This window comes from Oncorhynchus clarkii, chromosome 13, assembly GCF_045791955.1.
Source record: "Oncorhynchus clarkii lewisi isolate Uvic-CL-2024 chromosome 13, UVic_Ocla_1.0, whole genome shotgun sequence".
Taxonomy (NCBI): domain Eukaryota; kingdom Metazoa; phylum Chordata; class Actinopteri; order Salmoniformes; family Salmonidae; genus Oncorhynchus; species Oncorhynchus clarkii.
Genome location: NC_092159.1, coordinates 49,174,361 through 49,192,210, shown reverse-complemented (window position 1 = coordinate 49,192,210; position 17,850 = coordinate 49,174,361). Strand labels below are relative to the sequence as shown.

The window sequence follows — 17,850 nt, the reverse complement described above, 5'->3', positions numbered from 1 at the left end:
TCCCAAGCTTTAAACATCCCAAGGAGCACTGTGCAAGCGATAATATTGAAATGGAAGGAGTATCAGACCACTGCAAATCTACCAAGACCTGGCCGTCCCTCTAAACTTTCAGCTCATACAAGGAGAAGACTGATCAGAGATGCAGCCAAGAGGCCCATGATCACTCTGGATGAACTGCAGAGATCTACAGCTGAGGTGGGAGACTCTGTCCATAGGACAACAATCAGTCGTATATTGCACAAATCTGGCCTTTATGGAAGAGTGGCAAGAAGAAAGCAATTTCTTAAAGATATCCATAAAAAGTGTCATTTAAAGTTTGCCACAAGCCACCTGGGAGACACACCAAACATGTGGAAGAAGGTGCTCTGGTCAGATGAAACCAAAATTGAACTTTTTGGCAACAATGCAAAACGTTATGTTTGGCGTAAAAGAAACACAGCTCATCACCCTGAACACACCATCACCACTTTCAAACATGGTGGTGGCAGCATCAAATCTACAATGGAATGGTTCAAAAATAAACATATCCAGGTGTTAGAATGGCCAAGTCAAAGTCCAGACCTGAATCCAATCGAGAATCTGTGGAAAGAACTGAAAACTGCTGTTCACAAATGCTCTCCATCCAACCTCACTGAGCTCGAGCTGTTTTGCAAGGAGGAATGGGAAAAAATTTCAGTCTCTCGATGTGCAAAACTGATAGAGACATACCCCAAGCGACTTACAGCTGTAATCGCAGCAAAAGGTGGCGCTACAAAGTATTAACTTAAGGGGGCTGAATAATTTTGCACGCTCAATTTTTCAGTTTTTGATTTGTTAAAAAAGTTTGAAATATCCAATAAATGTCGTTCCACTTCATGATTGTGTCCCACTTGTTGTTGATTCTTCACAAAAAAATACAGTTTTATATCTTTATGTTTGAAGCCTGAAACGTGGCAAAAGGTCACAAAGTTCAAGGGGGCCGAATACTTTCGCAAGGCACTGTAGCTAAAAGAAATCCAGGTTAGCAGGCAATATTAACCAGGTGAAATTGTGTCACTTCTCTTGCGTTCATTGCACGCAGAGTCAGGGCATATGCAACAGTTTGGGCCGCCTAATTTGCCAGAATTTTACGTAATTATGACATAACATTGAAGGTTGTGCAATGTAACAGGAATATTTAGACTTATGGATGCCACTCGTTAGATAAAATACAGAACGGTTCCATATTTCACTGAAAGAATAAACTTGTTTTCGAGATCACCTGATTCGACCATAATAATGACCTACGGCTCGTATTTCTGTGTGTTATTATGTTAGAATTAAGTCTATGATTTGATAGAGCAGTCTGACTGAGCGGTGGTAGGCACCAGCAGGCTCGTAAGCATTCATCCAAACAGCTCTTTCGTGCGTTTTGCCAGCAGCTCTTCGCAATGCGTCAAGCATTGAGCTGTTTATGACTTCAAGCCTATCAACTCCCGAGATTAGGCTGGTGTAACCGATGTGAAATGGCTAGCTAGTTAGCGGGGTGCGCGCTAATAGCGTTTCAAAAGTCACTCTCTCTGAGACTTGGAGTGGTTGTTCCCCTTGCTCTGCATGGGTAACGCTGCTTCAAGGGTGGCTGTTGTCGATGTGTTCCTGTTTCGAGCCCAGGTATGGGCGAGGAGAGGGACAGAAGCTATACTGTTACACTGGCAATACTAAAGTGCCTATAAGAACATCCAATAATCAAAGGTATATGAAATACAAATGGTATAGAGAGAAATAGTCCTATAATTCCTATAATAACTACAACCTAAAACTTCTTAAGTGGAAATATTGAAGACTCATGTTAAAAGGAACCACCAGCTTTCATATGTTCTCATGTTCTGAGCAAGAAACTTCTTCTTACATGGCACATATTGTACTTTTACTTTCTTCTCCAACACTTTGTTTTTGCATTATTTAAACCAAATTGAACATGTTTCATAATTTATTTGAGGCTAAATTGATTTTATTGATGTATAATATTAAGTTAAAATAAGTGTTCATTCAGTATTGTTGTAATTGTCATTATTACAAATACATTTTTTTTTTAAATCGGCCGATTAATCGGTATCGGGTTTTTTTGGTCCTCCAATAATCGGTATCAGCGTTAAAAAATCATAATCGGTAGACCTCTACCAGGCACCCCCTCTCAGTGCCAATGCCAGACTGGAACCCAACTGTCAGCTCTTGAGGTGGAGAGGATCCCAAGTCCTAACAGGGCTCAAGAAACAAAGGTATATATCCAGCTCTGTTAAAAAAAATATAACATAAGTTATGTAAGTCAATGTGGTAATGGGTTTCTGCCCGATCAGATTAATAAAGACAATATTAACAACCCTACCACAGGGCCCTCCACCCAGCTCCATTCAGCCATCACACTCGCTCATCTGTCCTCACCAGCCAAATCTGTTTGTTGATGCAGAAATTCTATATAGAGTTTCTATTTCAGTTTGATAAAACATTGATATGAACGAATGAGGTAGGTGTATGAAATGCCCAGCCACTGTCTGTCAACGGGTGGCGTACCTCGTCAGACTCAGTCAACCCACCCAGACCTGACCCCCTCTACAAAGCCCTGTCCCCTGCTATTAAAATAATTTACAGAAATAACACAAGACGTGCTCTTGAGGGATTGGGTTGTTTTTCAGTCCTCTCCTGGTGAGGAAGCCTCTCAGCTGAGTCTCTGGACTTGCTGCACAGGTAATCCGAGTGACTCCTAATTAAATGTTACAGCGTGGCGAGTCAGAGTTTCAGTCACACTGCGGAGCTGGGCTGGTGTCAGACTGGTATTTAAACATGGTCTGTCAGAGCCCAGGGTATCTCTCTCTCAGCCTCTATTTTCTTACTTTCTATACTCAAACTAATATTGCCCCCAAACAGAGCTGATTTTCTAGGTTGTCTTGATCACACCCCAGAGTATGACTTGAAAAGACATTGGCAAAAATGATTAAGCTGATGGCAGAATAAATGTATTGACATCATTGACATTCAATACTTCTAGACAGAACATACTTTGATAGACCTACCGTCAGGTTTGTGCAATAGAACCCCTGACAGAGGTTACATAATTCAGCCCTTTAAAATATAGCTAGCTAAGGATGTACAGGATTATGCAAGATATGAGATTCAGACAGACAGTTATACAAACATTTATAGACTGTTAAAGATAATTTTGTTGTTTTAGAGAGGGTCTCAAATTGAGTTAAAATGTTATGTCTCCTTAAAACAACATATCATGCAATCATATATTTTCCTGCAAGAGGAAGAAAAAAATATTTATTTCTATGACTACAGATTTGCTTGCAGACAGAAAGCTCTTTCTCCTTAGCCTTCATATGGGCGTTTTACCGTGGGTTTTGTTTTTCTTTAATAACGCAACAGCTTGAATCACGGAGTCGGCAGGGATCGACCATCCTGGTTCCTGAGACAAGTTAAAGATCTTAAGCTGGGTGTCTCTGCTCTACACCCAATGGGCTTAAACATATATCACACTGGCAGTGGGCTGTTTGCTTTCAACCCCCTCTTCCCCTCCCTGAGCCGACCACTGATCCCCTCTCTGTCTGTATCTCATAGAGGATTCCCTCTATTCAGGGGTACAAGTGAGGCTTCACAGTCAAACAGCCATGCTGACAGAGAATTTATTTGATCCCCAAAGCTTACTATCTGACCGAGCTTCTGGATTTACTCCACCTGGTGAAAGATGTATACTTAACTAACACATTTTAAGTCACGTGTAAATGTGTCAATTTAGACTGTCCTCCAAACACCATGAGGGGATGAGGTGAAAGATCATATGTGGCGGTCCTGTAAAACATGTCTGGTGAACTGTCCTGCTGATCTCTGTGTCTCTTTTGATCACTGGACCTTGATGACAATCTGTCCTTACATCTTGAATCACCATGTCGCAAAACAGCAGGTCATCTATAAGTCTAGGTTTGCCTTTACCAAAATAACACTGTGCTAGTTTTGTGAACTAGTCTTTCTGCATTGTATTAAAATATGAGCTGGTCAATGTTAAATGTTTATATAATTTGGTAATGTATATAGTTCTGAAACATCACCTCTTACAGAAAGCATATTACATTAAATACAAACATGATATTTGTGGCGGAAGGGTGGAAATTTCTCCTTGGGGAGTAGTCCAATCAGACTGACTCCAGCCATTTCAAAAGGTCTACTCGTTTTTCAGACAAGAAATCCAACCTTAAAATTGCTTTAGAGCCTGACCCACAAGTCTAATTCACAGTACATTAATCTGAAATCAATGAACATTTTCCTGTTGGAATTGTTCTCACTAATTCACCGCCATTGTAGAGGATTCAATTATGGTCATGATACACCCACCCATCTTAAATGTGTTACATCACATTGGACTCGTTAAAGTTATGGTCATACATACACTGGTTTAAGTTTATTATTGTCATTGAAAATAGACTTCACCATGAAACAGAAGGTGATAAAAAATAGAAATTAGATTCAATTCATATTACGGACTTTAAAATGATTGTATGATTCATGTAACTATTGGTTCAGTTCTGTCTGGAGACATAGGTGCTGTCTCTGCCTGTGGTTCAGCAGGGGAGAGTGGAGTGCTTTTGAGGGCTTCTTCCTTTATACCGTGGCAAATAGCCCCGTACAATCTGCTCTCCCTGGTGTGCACAGCGACATCTCCATCCATGATAAACTCCCAAACCATGTCCAGTCTGTCTCAGCTCTCTACTACTTAGTCTATTCAACACCACGGGGCAGTTTATAAGAGGGGGGCGGGGATAGGGGTGTGCCCTGACGTTTGCATACTGTATAGCACTCTTGGCAGTAGCAACAAAACAGCCATTCCTCTGGCGACCACTGCCAGTCATTAAGCATAATGTGTCTGGTATCCCTGCGCTGAAAATGCACAAAGGGGGAAAGTAAGACCGCATGAGACATTCTTCTAAGCTGTGATGTGGAGAGATGGGGGCCCCATGCGGGGTGCAGGGAGCAGACAGCGACAGGGAGGCTTACTGTGATCTCCCCCAGGACGGCTGGGGGACAGCAACCCGAGAGGGACTCCCCTGATCGTTAAAACAACAGCCCCTGCAGCCAACCAGGCTCCATCTCCCCAGTGGATTTACACTAGTTTCTCAACCCCCACCCCGTCCCTCCCTCTCTTCTCCCCTTCTGCTTCCCCCACCAGTCCCCTTTGTGTCAGTCTTTCAGGAGCAACCTCCCCCTCCTCTCTGGGCTCTCCTGCTGTTCCCGTAAACAACTACTGTGACAGAGCGGTGAGCTGAGCTGACAGATCCACACTCCAGCAGCCAGCCAGCCCTCAGGAAGGACTCTGGCATTATAGGTTTTGATTAAACCGCAGTAGGGACTTGTCATAAACTGCCCTGTCTGGTGTCATTTTTTATGATGATGGGCTGAGTGAGAGAGGTCCTGCCTCCATAGAACTCACCCTATGAAATCTGCCCTCTCTGTCTGTTTGTTACCGCTTTACATGACCACTATAGATCAACACCAATTCAAAGGCAAACGGTATGAGAAAGAGGTGTGAAGAGCCAATAGTACCAATAAAGCCATTTAGGAGTGATTATAGATTTCCTACAGTACAAACCAGAGGTGTAAGGCTTTCTCAGTTGGATTTCAAAGGCAATGAAGTGGAACTCTTAGCTTTTATTGTTAAAGGGTGCTTGTTTAAATCTCAGCCTCAGCTCTTTAGCCCCTTTCTGCAGTAACTTGCTACCCCCCGGTGTCTGTTACTACAGATTTGTGTCTGGTCCTCCTCATGCCTCACCATGCTTAGGATCATCTACCTCTCAAATCATTCCATTTTAATATCAATCACGGTGTTCAATGTTTTGAAATTGAAGATTGAGTTGGGGTTAAGGCTGTTGCTCTCTTTGCCTGTGTGACGTGTTGAAACCACGTGGAGGCCTTAGGAGCGTCTGCCTGCCGTTGCGGATCACAGGGAGCATGACGCTAGGCTAGCGCTGGAGCCGTGGAGGTGAGGTGAGCTGGGACGCGCCTGGGTGGCAGGGCAGCGCGCGGGGCCTCCCTGGCTGGCGCCTGTAATTTTACCTTCCCATTCATCAGCCAGAGATATTAATAATAACAGCACATCTGGATTCACTTTACTGTCTCACTTTAACTCCTTCTGTAACAGTCGCTGCTACCACTGCTGCCCAAGCCCCCAGTACACTCCCCCTCCTCTGCTGTCTGTCTCCCTCTCACTGCCTTCCTCTCCTTTTTCACTTCTCTGTTCTTGAGTCTGGCCTCGTCAAGAGAGGGGCTCCTATCTCAACCTCACTACTGGTAAACCAGCCAAGGACCGCCTTAGAAGACTCTTGCTATCAAAACAAACGTCATTCCATTGATACATTTTACAGTCCTAACAAAACAGTGGTAAAGTCCTTGTTCGAGATCATTATAATAATTGTATTTCAGTACTAATGTTAATGCTTCATATGGTGACAAGAATATTGACCTCTTTCATTTTTACATGAGACGAGGTGTTTAGAAATATAAAGTACAGACATTGAACTGGCTTTAATTCCACTGCCAACTTTCAATTAGCACCAACCCTCTGTACACAACTGGACATGCCACCCCTGGGCGGAGGCTGTGTAAATCACTGAGCTGGCCATCCATAGGTGGAGGCAGGGGCCTGCTGCTGGCGGGCCAGGCTGGCTCAACGCCCGCTGTCCAACCCTCCTGGCTGCGGCAGGTGAAAGAGGTCTGCTGTGTGCAGAGCTGACAGCCCCTCTCAATGCATAGAAACACTTGCTTCATTACCAAACGCCCCCAGTGAAAAAGGGAGAGGTAGAGAAAGAGAGTTGCTGTACTAAACATGACTTTGAGAAGAGGAGAGAAAAAACTGTGTGCATCACTCATCTGCTCATGAGTCAACGAACACTGATGATGTCACAGGGAGCCGTGCAAGCCTCACACAAACTATACTGTATTACCGATTTTCGTTTAAACTACCTTATTTATTTGCACAAAGAAAATCAAGAGCTGATTATTTTTTCCAAGTTGTGGACTGAAAAGTACCTCCCACAGAGAGAGAACAACCTTATTTCACAAACAAAACACTTAAAATACTTATTTAGTACAGAAATAGACATTGGACAATTACAGCTCATATTTTTTTACTACCTAGTGCCTCTCATGATATATTCAAAATGGAAATATCAAATCAAATCAATTTTATTTATATAGCCCTTCGTACATCAGCTGATATCTCAAAGTGCTGTACAGAAACCCAGCCTAAAACCCCAAACAGCAAGCAATGCAGGTGTAGAAGCACGGTGGCTAGGAAAAACTCCCTAGAAAGGCCAAAACCTAGGAAGAAACCTATGTGGGGTGGCCAGTCCTCTTCTGGCTGTGCCGGGTGGAGATTATAACAGAACATGGTCAAGATGTTCAAATGTTCATAAATGACCAGCATGGTCGAATAATAATAAGGCAGAACAGTTGAAACTGGAGCAGCAGCACAGTCAGGTGGACTGGGGACACACATATGAAGCCTGGTATGGATCTTTTCAATTATACTCAGACATGTTTCAGCCTTGATGATCAATAGATTATCTGCTATAGCTATAAAGGACTTGTATCTATTTTTTATTTAACTAGGCAAGTCAGTTAAAAACAAATTCTTATTTACAATAATGGCTTAGGAATAGTGGCAGAACCACAGATTTTGACCTTGTCAGCTCAGGGGTTTGATCTAGCAACCTTTCGGTTTCTGGCCCAATGCTCTAACCACTAGGCTACCTGCCCCCCTGTAAGCTGTCAAGGAGTGAATACATCCATGAAATGAATCCTAGCACTGCTGAAAAAGCACCACTATAAAGCAAAGAGAGGGATTCATTAATGTAAGGTCATCTTGATTTATGATGTGTGAATTTGGAGCTGAGAGTCTGAGACCAAGGGGGTGGGTGGCAAACACAGCACCCTGTGTTATAGGTTGAGACACCGGGATCTCTCTCGACTGGCTCCCCATCCTGTCTCCAACTCCCCCAGCCTGTTAGTTCATAGAGGAGGCTCCGGCCCAGCCACTGCAGCTTTGTCCTGATGAACCGTGTAAATCCACCTTGATTACTACATGGAATCACCACGCTGGCTTTGGCGGTGCTGAAAAGCCGTCTTTGACGTGTGCTAAATATCTTGGTAGCCACAGTGGATGCCCACCGTCTCTCTGTGCTGTTGTTCACGCTCCATTTCTGTGACATGGTGGATTGATGAACTGCTGAATCATCAATCAAAAGCCAAAGTATTTATTTTTCATATACTAAAGGGGCTGCTATCTGAGAGCTGACCACTGCCTTCAGGCTGCATCACAGCCCAGTGCACTTGCTGTGTAACTGGCTTGTTAGAACCATCAGTCCTCCTCCGTCTCAGCTGAGGACACTGCTATCCTGGATGACATATGAGTTCATGCTCACCTCCTGAGCTCAATGGAACCTTAAGCACTCCACCATCCATGACGCTCTGATGTAATATGTTAGTTGTGAGGTACTGAGCTTGCTTTGGATTATAAGTAGGCCTACAATACTGTATTAACATTTTCCCAGGCCCGTGTCTTGGTCAAGGTTGCCAAATCTGAGCATTAGTTTGTTTATTTTATTGATCATTTCTGGAAATAATGACACAATTGCCTTTCATAATTTCTTAACGATTTCATTTTACAGGCCCAAACTAACTGTGTAAAAGTACTCGATTTGTTTTGAAACCCAAATAGACATTATGTTTAGTCATTTGTTTGAATAGCTAGCGAGGCCGGTTCGGAGATTGAAATAGCCCCGTGTTTATATTCTGGTTAATTACTCTGTTTGGATAAAATGCTATTGTCTATGAAAACTTTATGGGATGAAAAGAAATGAACACACACAACAGTGTGATGCCTCAACTCCACAACCTGTGGGAAAACAAGGCTACCTGTTAATTAAAGAGCCTGTTAAAGGGGAAGTTCACCCATCTGGCCTTATTTTCACTCTTTCTGTGCTTGTAGTTGATATTTTGTTTCTTTACAGTGAAAATTGGTTGTCACATTTTGCTGAGTCATCACTTGGCATTGATTATAATGCAAAATGCAAATATGTCTAAAGCATATTAGAAAACACTCTAAAAAACTCGAAACCAACTCATATTACATCAGAATCCCTTTCGGAATGATGTCTCTGCACTAAAAACATTCCATTGTGACATAAATCCATGTTTGAATGATGCTGTTTATAACAACAACAACTAAAATATGCAAATATGGATTTATAGGACAGTGGAAAAAAATAGCAAGAATTGAGTGTAGAGACATGATTCAGAATGTGATTGTGATGTAATAGGAGTTGGTGTGGAGTGTTTTAGAGCGTTTTCTAACATGCGTTAGACACATTTTCATGTAGACAATGGCAAGTGATGACTCGGGCAAAATATGTTTACCAATTATCTCTTTAATTAAACAAATTATATATATTTTTTAACGGTTCTGTGCCTTCAAAGAACAGTATTTTCCATGCATGGTAATGTATAACGAACGACTACATATCTGGATATTTATGATAATAGATTCACAGAAATAGGATTGACATCTGTATACTACATAAAACCTGTAGTTGTGAAGATCTGATCGAGACAAATGATTGGTGTTGTAAACTCTAACGGCTTTGCTCGAGCAGTAGAGTGGCCTTGTTTGACGTGAAAGAACACCATCTACGATAAGGCTTAACATTGTGAGGAAAGATCTCACCTTGCTCTAGTGAAACCTAGCAATTTGTTGAGATAAAGCTCATAGTAAGTGTGATTATTGTGATTGTGGGCTCTTGGATCGCAGGAGGAACATGGAAAAAGTGTTAAACAAACTACCAAATTGCACACCACCAGAGTGCCAGAGTAAACAAAATAGCACCCATTTCATGTCTGTGTTTACTCAGCAGCAATGTGGCCTCAATTAGCCTGGAGTGTGAAAATGGGATTGCGTGAAATAAACCGTGTGAAAGGTGCTGTGTAGGAAGCGCAACACGTGAAATGGACTGTTTTCTGAGACAATTTCATTTTATTGAAACCACACACTGTTTCCATCAGTTATGACAACTATCTGTGCCCCCCACCAGTGCCTCCAGAGTAGACTACACAATTCCCCCCCCCCACCGGTTGAGTGGGAGTGTCAAGAGATTGTATTGTCTAGTAGTGAGGTGCTCTGACTTAGACCACTTCTGTGTTGAGCATACTGATCATTCTTGCTGTGGGGCCCTATTCAAGCAAACACAGTAAACAGTCATCAGTAAAAAACATAACACTGATCTAGTACTATCAGAATGCACATTTTGATTCATGTCCTGCATGAATAATACATTTTACTCTGTGAAACAACAAGAAAATGCTTAAGCTTTCTCATTGTACAGAGAATAACAGTTTTTTCTTGTCTTATGCTTTCAGTTAATCTTTGTTTTTAACAGTCAACTGAGGTAAAAGTGTAACTAATAATGTAGTAACTGGAAAACCTGGAAAACCATGTCCATTATATTCATAACAAATCTCAATAACTTGATACAGTTGAAGTCAGACGTTTACATACACTTAGGTTGGAGTCATTAAAACGTGTTTTTCAACCACTCAACACATTTCTTGTTAACAAACTATAATTTTGGCATGTCGGTTAGGACATCTACTTTGTGCATGACACAAGTAATTTTTCCAACAATTGTTTACAGACAGACTATTTAACTTATAATTCATTGTATCACAATTCCAGTGGGTCAGATGTTTACATACACTAAGTTGACTGTGCCTTTAAACAGCTTGGAAAATTCCAGAAAATTATGTCATGGGTTTAGAAGCTTCTGATAGGCTAATTGACATAATTTGAGTCAATTGGAGGTGTACCTGTGGATGTACTTCAAGGCCTACCTTCAAACTCAGTGCCTCTTTGCTTGACATCATGGAAAAATCTAAAGTAATCAGCCAAGACCTCCACAAGTCTGGTTCATCCTTGGGAGCAATTTCCAAATGCCTGAAGGTACCATGCTCATCTGTACAAACAATAGTACGCAAGTATGAACACCTCGGGAACACGCAGCCGTCATACCGCTCAGGAAGGAGACGCGTTCTGTCTCCTAGAGATGAACGTACTTTGGTGCGAAAAGTGCAAATCAATCCCAGAACAACAGCAAAGGACCTTATGAAGATGCTGGAGGAAACAGGTACAAAAGTATCTATATCCACAGTAAAACGAGTCCTATATTGACATAACCTGAAAGGTCGCTCAGCAAGGAAGAGGCCACTGCTCCAAAACCACCATAAAAAAAACAGACTACAGTTTGCAACTGCACATGGGGACAAAGATCGTACCTTTTGGAGAAATGTCCTCTGGTCTGATGAAACAAAAATAGAACTGTTTGGCCATGATGACCATTGTTATGTTTGGAGGAAAAGGAGGAGGCTTGCAAGCCAAAGAACACCATCTCAACCGTGAAGCACGGGGGTGGCAGCATCATGTTGTGGGGGTGTTTTGCTACAGGAGGGACTGGTGCACTTCACAAAATAGATGGCATCATGAGGATGAAAAATTATGTGGATATATTGAAGCAACATCTCAAGACATCAGTCAGGAAGTTAAAGCTTGGTCACAAATGGGTATTCCAAATGGACAATGACCCCAATCATACTTCCAAAGTTGTGGCAAAATGGCTTAAGGACAACAAAGTCAAGGTATTGGAGTGGCCATCACAAAGCCCTGACCTCAATCCAATATAAAATTTGTGGGCAGAACTGAAAAAGCGTGTGCGAGCAAGGAGGCCTACAAACCTGATTCAGTTACACCAGTTCTGTCAGGAGGAATGGGCCAAGATTCACCCAACTTATTGTGGGAAACCTGTGGAAGGCTACCTGAAACGTTTGACCCAAGTTAAACAATTTAAAGGCAATGCTACCAAATGCTAATTGAGTGAATGTAAACTTCTGATCCACTAGGAATGTGATGAAAGAAATAAAAGCTAAAAATAAATCATTCTCTCTTCTATTATTCTGAAATTTCACATTCTTAAAATAAGGTGGTGATCCTAACTGACCTAAGACAGGGAATTTTTACTGGGATTAAATGTCAGGAATTGTGAAAAACTGAGTTTAAGTGTATTTGGCTAAGGTGTATGTAAACTTCCGACTTCAACTGTAGGAGAAAGTAATAATTTAATACAACCACAATAAAACCACAGTTGAAATGACACTGGAAAGTCTAGGTCCATTCTTAATCACTCTTGGTGTGTTTTTAATGGTTTAACTAAGCTGGCCTTCTCTTGTTACCTATGTTTAAGGGCTCCTGAGTGGTGCAGCAGTTTAAGGCACTGCATCTCAGTGTTAGAGGTGTCACTACAGACCCTGGTTCAATTCCAAGCTGGATCACAACTGGACGTGATTGGGAAAGAATTCAATCCTTTTTGTTTCAATATGAACCCTTTTCTTTTACAGGTTAATATGTTTGTGGCGCACAACTGGCCCAGCGTCGTTAGGGTTTGGCCAGGGTAGGCCGTCATTGTAAATAAGAATTTGTTCTTTACTGACTTGCCTAGTTAAATAAAAAATAAGGTGCCTGCCAAGAGAGTGGTCTGGTTTGCCTCACTAAATGAGAAACCAGCAGGAAAGGGTACAACAACCTATGCAGAACCTAAAGGTATTCATTTTGAATGCATATCCCTAAGCAAAAGTTGTTATGCCTTTGTACCTTTCAAGGACCAGACCCTGAAAATGATAATTGTGTTGGCTGTTTTACTAGCTGAGGAAATTGACTTTGGTGTAGCCTACTTGAATAAAAACTCTTCAATTAAGCAGGTGTCTGTCTAAAGTATTCTGTCTTTTCAAGGTGAATATTTAACTATCACAATTTTCCTGTGATAAAACAGTAGGAAGGGATTAGAAGAAACAAAAACAACTCACCATGAAATGAGGGCTGGAAATAAGTCCATAATGTAATGAGAACCATATTGAAATGTCACTTTGTTGGCTCTAATGCAGCTGTATTCTCCAATGAATTTCATTGCATAGATTAAAGTATTCCATAGATGTTACCACGTATCTAGACCATTGAATGTTATAATCATTGTAATATATTGCTTGTAGATGATTATGTATCTATTCATCAGTATTTACCTATTATCGCTGCAGCATTTCAGCATATTCAGATACATGGGGATTTGTCACAACAAGTTAAACCTTGTCAATGCCTTATTGTCAATGACCAAGAATGCCTGAATAGTTAGATCAATTGTTGTTTCAAAAATAAAAATAAGCGTGACCTTTTCCAGACTTTTCACCATAATTTGACCATAAACTAAATGAGTCGTGCGCAGAAGTGCATGTGTGAATTAGTTCATTCAAAATGAAACAGATATACATTTATCTAAGTGAATGCTTTATGGCTGATGTAGCAGCCAGTCAGTTCTTCCATTAAATTATTTTCAAGGAATGATTCTCCAAGCATTTGAGGGTAGACAGGTTTGCAAATGGTGATACTTTCCATGGCTGCTGCTTAGTGAGAGTTGTTGATTTGGGAGTTATTTTGGCCAAGGTTTATTGAGAGGTTCCCTGTGACATGGTTGCACACTGAAATATTGTCCCTGCCAACAAAGAGAACAGTCTTCATTAGAAAAATAAACAGTTGTTTGTTCAGTCATGTTCTTTATAAGATCTCTCCCTATGTTCTACTTGCTCACAACAATTCCAAATATTTGAAGCATTTTGTGTTGGTATTATTGAGTAGAGTGTATGTGTCATGAGTGTCATTTAAGGATGCTTATATAGAGTATTTAACATGTTTTTCCTCATGACAAATACTATCTCTATATCCTGTTGTTTTATAACCTAGCCAGTAGGCTAACCATTCAAATGAATAGTACCGTAGCTGTTGGCCTATTGATAGAAATAGTAGTGGCTATGGCCTCTCACATTCAGTTCTAATTGTTGTTCACCGCTTCTAGCTAATACCCCCCTCTGTTATCAATGGAAAATTAGCAGAAGTAGTCAGATATTCCGACAGAGGGCGATCAGAATCCAAATTGACGGACCCCTCCTCTCCCTAACCCATCCCCGCCTCTTGATTGAGGGAGGTGACGGTGGATCTCCTACAACAAACCCACATTCAGATGGATATATCAATTACATCACAACCCGTGGAGGATATATCAGAGGGAGCAGGTTACTCTCTCAGCGTCCTGCAAAAGAAAACGAAACACCATGCCGATCCTCAGAGGGGAGGACTTGCAACTGGAATCACGCGTCAAAGCGCACAAGAATGAGAACCGCTGATGCCACTGATGCTGTCACAAAGCCATTTCATACAATATATTGAATTCGTGCGTAAAAGGGAATCACTGCCTATATCTATATTTGTTTTTACGAAAGAGACTATTCATCTTTACCATCTTCAATCAAGTATCGTTTGCTATGGAGTAAGCAGTCTGACTTTTAAGGACACCAACACTCAAGAAGTGAAGTTTGGCTGGATGTAACTCAAGCCGGTGCGCACTCCGCAAGAACCGGGCACAACTGTACGCAGCAGAGTAGCCTAGGCCTACCTGTTTAGCTGTATCCTATAATACTGTCTTATTGTGCGTAACGGACATGGATCAATCACAGCATTTTGTAGCAATGTACTTGCTGATGTTGTCCCTCGGACTTATAATAGAAGAAGGGCTATGCCAGCATTATTACCTCCTCCGTCCTATCCCGAGTGACAGTTTGCCACTTGTGGAATTAAAAGAGGACCCAGATCCTGTCTTTGACCCAAAAGAGAGGGACCTCAATGAAACCGAACTGAAAAGTGTATTGGGGGACTTTGATAGTCGCTTGATGTCTATTACACCACCACAGGATAAATACACTGGCAACGATGAGCTTGACGATTTGGACATTCAACAGAAGCCCAGTGGAGTGATGCCGAATGAAATCAAAGCAATGGATTTTGACGTACAGTTTGGCAAGAAGCACAAACCCAGTAAAAAACTTAAACGGAGGCTGCAGCAGTGGCTGTGGTCATTCTCATTCTGTCCCGTCATTTATACATGGAACGACCTCGGCAGCAGATTTTGGCCACGTTATGTGAGAGTGGGAAACTGTCAAAGCAAAAGATCATGTTCGGTTCCAGAGGGGATGGTCTGCAAACCAGCAAACTCGACCCATTTTACGATATTGAGATGGCGATGTATACAGAAGAAAGGTGGCCTCAAATGTACTTGGATACCAGTTCAATACCCGATGATAACCGAATGCAAATGCGCCTGCTCGAACTGAAATGACTGTTTTCAAGTATAAATTATCATGACTTTGTAATTTTGTATGCACTACCGAGTGTAGGAATGTATTTTATGTATATGAGGTGCTATTCAATTATATAGGTTATTGTAAAAAGTCAGTATTACGTGTAACCAGAGTCTACCGTATTTGTGGAAAGTATTGGTTATATTTGTTGTATTTATATTGAAGATCAATGGCGCGTAGGTGCCGTTTTATAAACATGTTGTTTTCTATTATGGAAAACTAATCTATCGACCTCAGATTTCATGTGGATTGTGTTATCTTGCAGCTGATATACAGCTGAATATCGGTAGCCTATTTCAACGATTTATCATGTAAATTAAGAGAACTTCTATTTATTCTTTATATTCATATAATAAAATGTCACTGAAATAATGAAATCTCTATTTTGTCTTAAAATATATATATCCCCTATACCTGTCAACTCAACACACCGTGAACCCTTTGATGGAGTAATGACACCTGTCACAATTAGGGTTTATAGTGTGCGCACTCACTCACTCTGAACCATACTCTCAGGAGTCTCGCGTAGTTTGCGCAAGTAAGCAGTCTGGTTCAAGTGACTCTCAGTAAAGCAGCGTGCACCGGTCATACATGGGTAACCTATGGGCGGCTCTCAGTTGATTACTTACTTACACAGTTATACACTTTAATAGAGCTGGGGCCAAAACTGACTTGTTAATTATATTTGTTAAAACTTGGGGTTCCCAGGAGTGGATACGGGTTGAGGATTTCCTGAGTCATAATTGTTAAGCGTTTGTATTCATGCGTAAATGCGCACAATTCACGCACACTATTGGATAAATGGAGGGAGTTTGGTGATTTTTCTACAATCTTACTTTTTTGCTTCATAGCAACTGAAACTAAAATATTGATGAGAACAAGATGCTTGGTGATCTTGGACATTATATCAAAGTCTCAAATTGAGTTGATATTTTCCCACATTTGTTTTATCAACCAGTGACCAGTCCTATAATTACCCTGCCATAGTAAAACCAGCTGTCCTCCATCAAACAGTTATCAGCTTACGAACCCATTAGAAATGTAGGTGCTGATAAAGTAACACGGATTTATTGATCCATAGTTTCAGCAGCTGTTGACAGTTCCAACACCCACCTCCTCATTAGGAACACAGCAGGAGTGAGCTCTAGAATGGAGCTAGATTCCAGAGTAAGCAGAGGCCAATATTCCACCTGAAGTTGTACAAATATAAGTTATTTCTATGTCTATGTTTTTGTGGAATTTAAACAGGGTGGAAGGATTAATAATATTTGTCTACTTTAATTTTGTTCCTCATCAAGTTTACTAACCCAGGTGAAAAAGGTTTCAGCTTCTAGGAGACAAAATCAGCCCTCCATTTTTTGTGTCAGTTCAGGATAAACACAGAAGTCCACCATCTATGCTTGTTATACCAGAAATTGCATACAAACACACACCAGGTTGACCCATTGTCTCAAGTCAGATAGTGTGACGACTGTAGTTTATTTGCATTTCATTTGTAATTAATTTGAGGCGCAACACATTAGAATGATGTCACCTGATGACCAGGTTATGATGTTTCTAAATGTACTCCTCAGATTCAAGGGCCGCGTTCCTCTGCCCAGGCTTTGTCGAGATATGGAGAATGGTGCAACCGCGCAACTGCAGCCCGCAGAAACCCCTATTTATACTATACTTCTACTGGTACATTTTAATCTATGATTCCAGTACATATGCGGGAGGCAAGGACGTTCCAGTACAGTAGATGGCGGTAATGCAACCGCTGATAAACCCCAGAGAAGAAGAAGAGGCCAAAGGGGACAATGGCGAGGGTAGGTGTTCGGTAGGCGATAGCGAAGGACACTGTGTGCCATCTTAGCCAGCTAGTCCTAAAGAGTACTCCGGTACACAGCAGGCGGAAGGCGGGCTAGCTAAGCATACTGTGTCGCAAGCACACGGTGTCGCCCCCGCCTGCTGTGTACCGGAGTAGCTAGCGGTAGGCTATACAATACCGGTAGACAGTAAGTATCCTTTTCCCCCACCTGTCGGGCACAGTTTTCTCTAGTACACAGCAGGCGGGAGGCAGGAGGCAGGGGCAACACAGTGTGCTAACTAACTAGCAAACTAGCACACAGTGTCACGAACTAGCAGACAGTGTTTCTAACAAGCAAGCTGGGGGGCGACAGGAACGACCCGAATTGCGGGCTTCAGTTGCACACTGTTGGACGCATGCTAGATTTTACAATGCCTGGGTAGGTATTTTAGGTTTCAGCGATCGCAGTCCGCGGTTCTGAAATGGCTAAATCTATGCGACTGCTTATCGATAGGCTTTCAGATGATGTAATGTTAGTGCTTGTAGTAGCCTATAGTTTTGCTCTAATGAATACATGTTTTATTCGGTCATTTTCTCATGTTAAGTCTAAAGTTTGTTCCACGAATCTATAGGCCAACAGTGTCGCAATGCTGCTATTTAGGATGCTGGCTGGCGCCAATAATGTATTTACGTGTTCAGTAATTAAAGTGGGAAATTCAAACACTGCAGATTGTAAAATACATTTCTGATGCAACAGCATATATACAAAT

General features: G+C 41.6%; 1 protein-coding gene across 1 annotated transcript; it reads left to right on the top strand.

The window, feature by feature from the left end:
- Window positions 1-14,512: 14,512 nt before the first annotated feature.
- Window positions 14,513-15,264, top strand: LOC139424012 (noggin-3-like). Its single transcript, XM_071175691.1, has one exon. It carries the CDS (start codon window positions 14,596-14,598, stop codon window positions 15,262-15,264), a length of 669 nt encoding a protein of 222 aa, XP_071031792.1. The 5' UTR covers window positions 14,513-14,595.
- Window positions 15,265-17,850: the final 2,586 nt, after the last annotated feature.

Coding starts and splice junctions, on each gene's coding strand:
- LOC139424012 (XM_071175691.1), top strand. CDS start 14,596: ATGGATCAATCACAGCATTTTGTAGCAATGTACTTGCTGATGTTGTCC.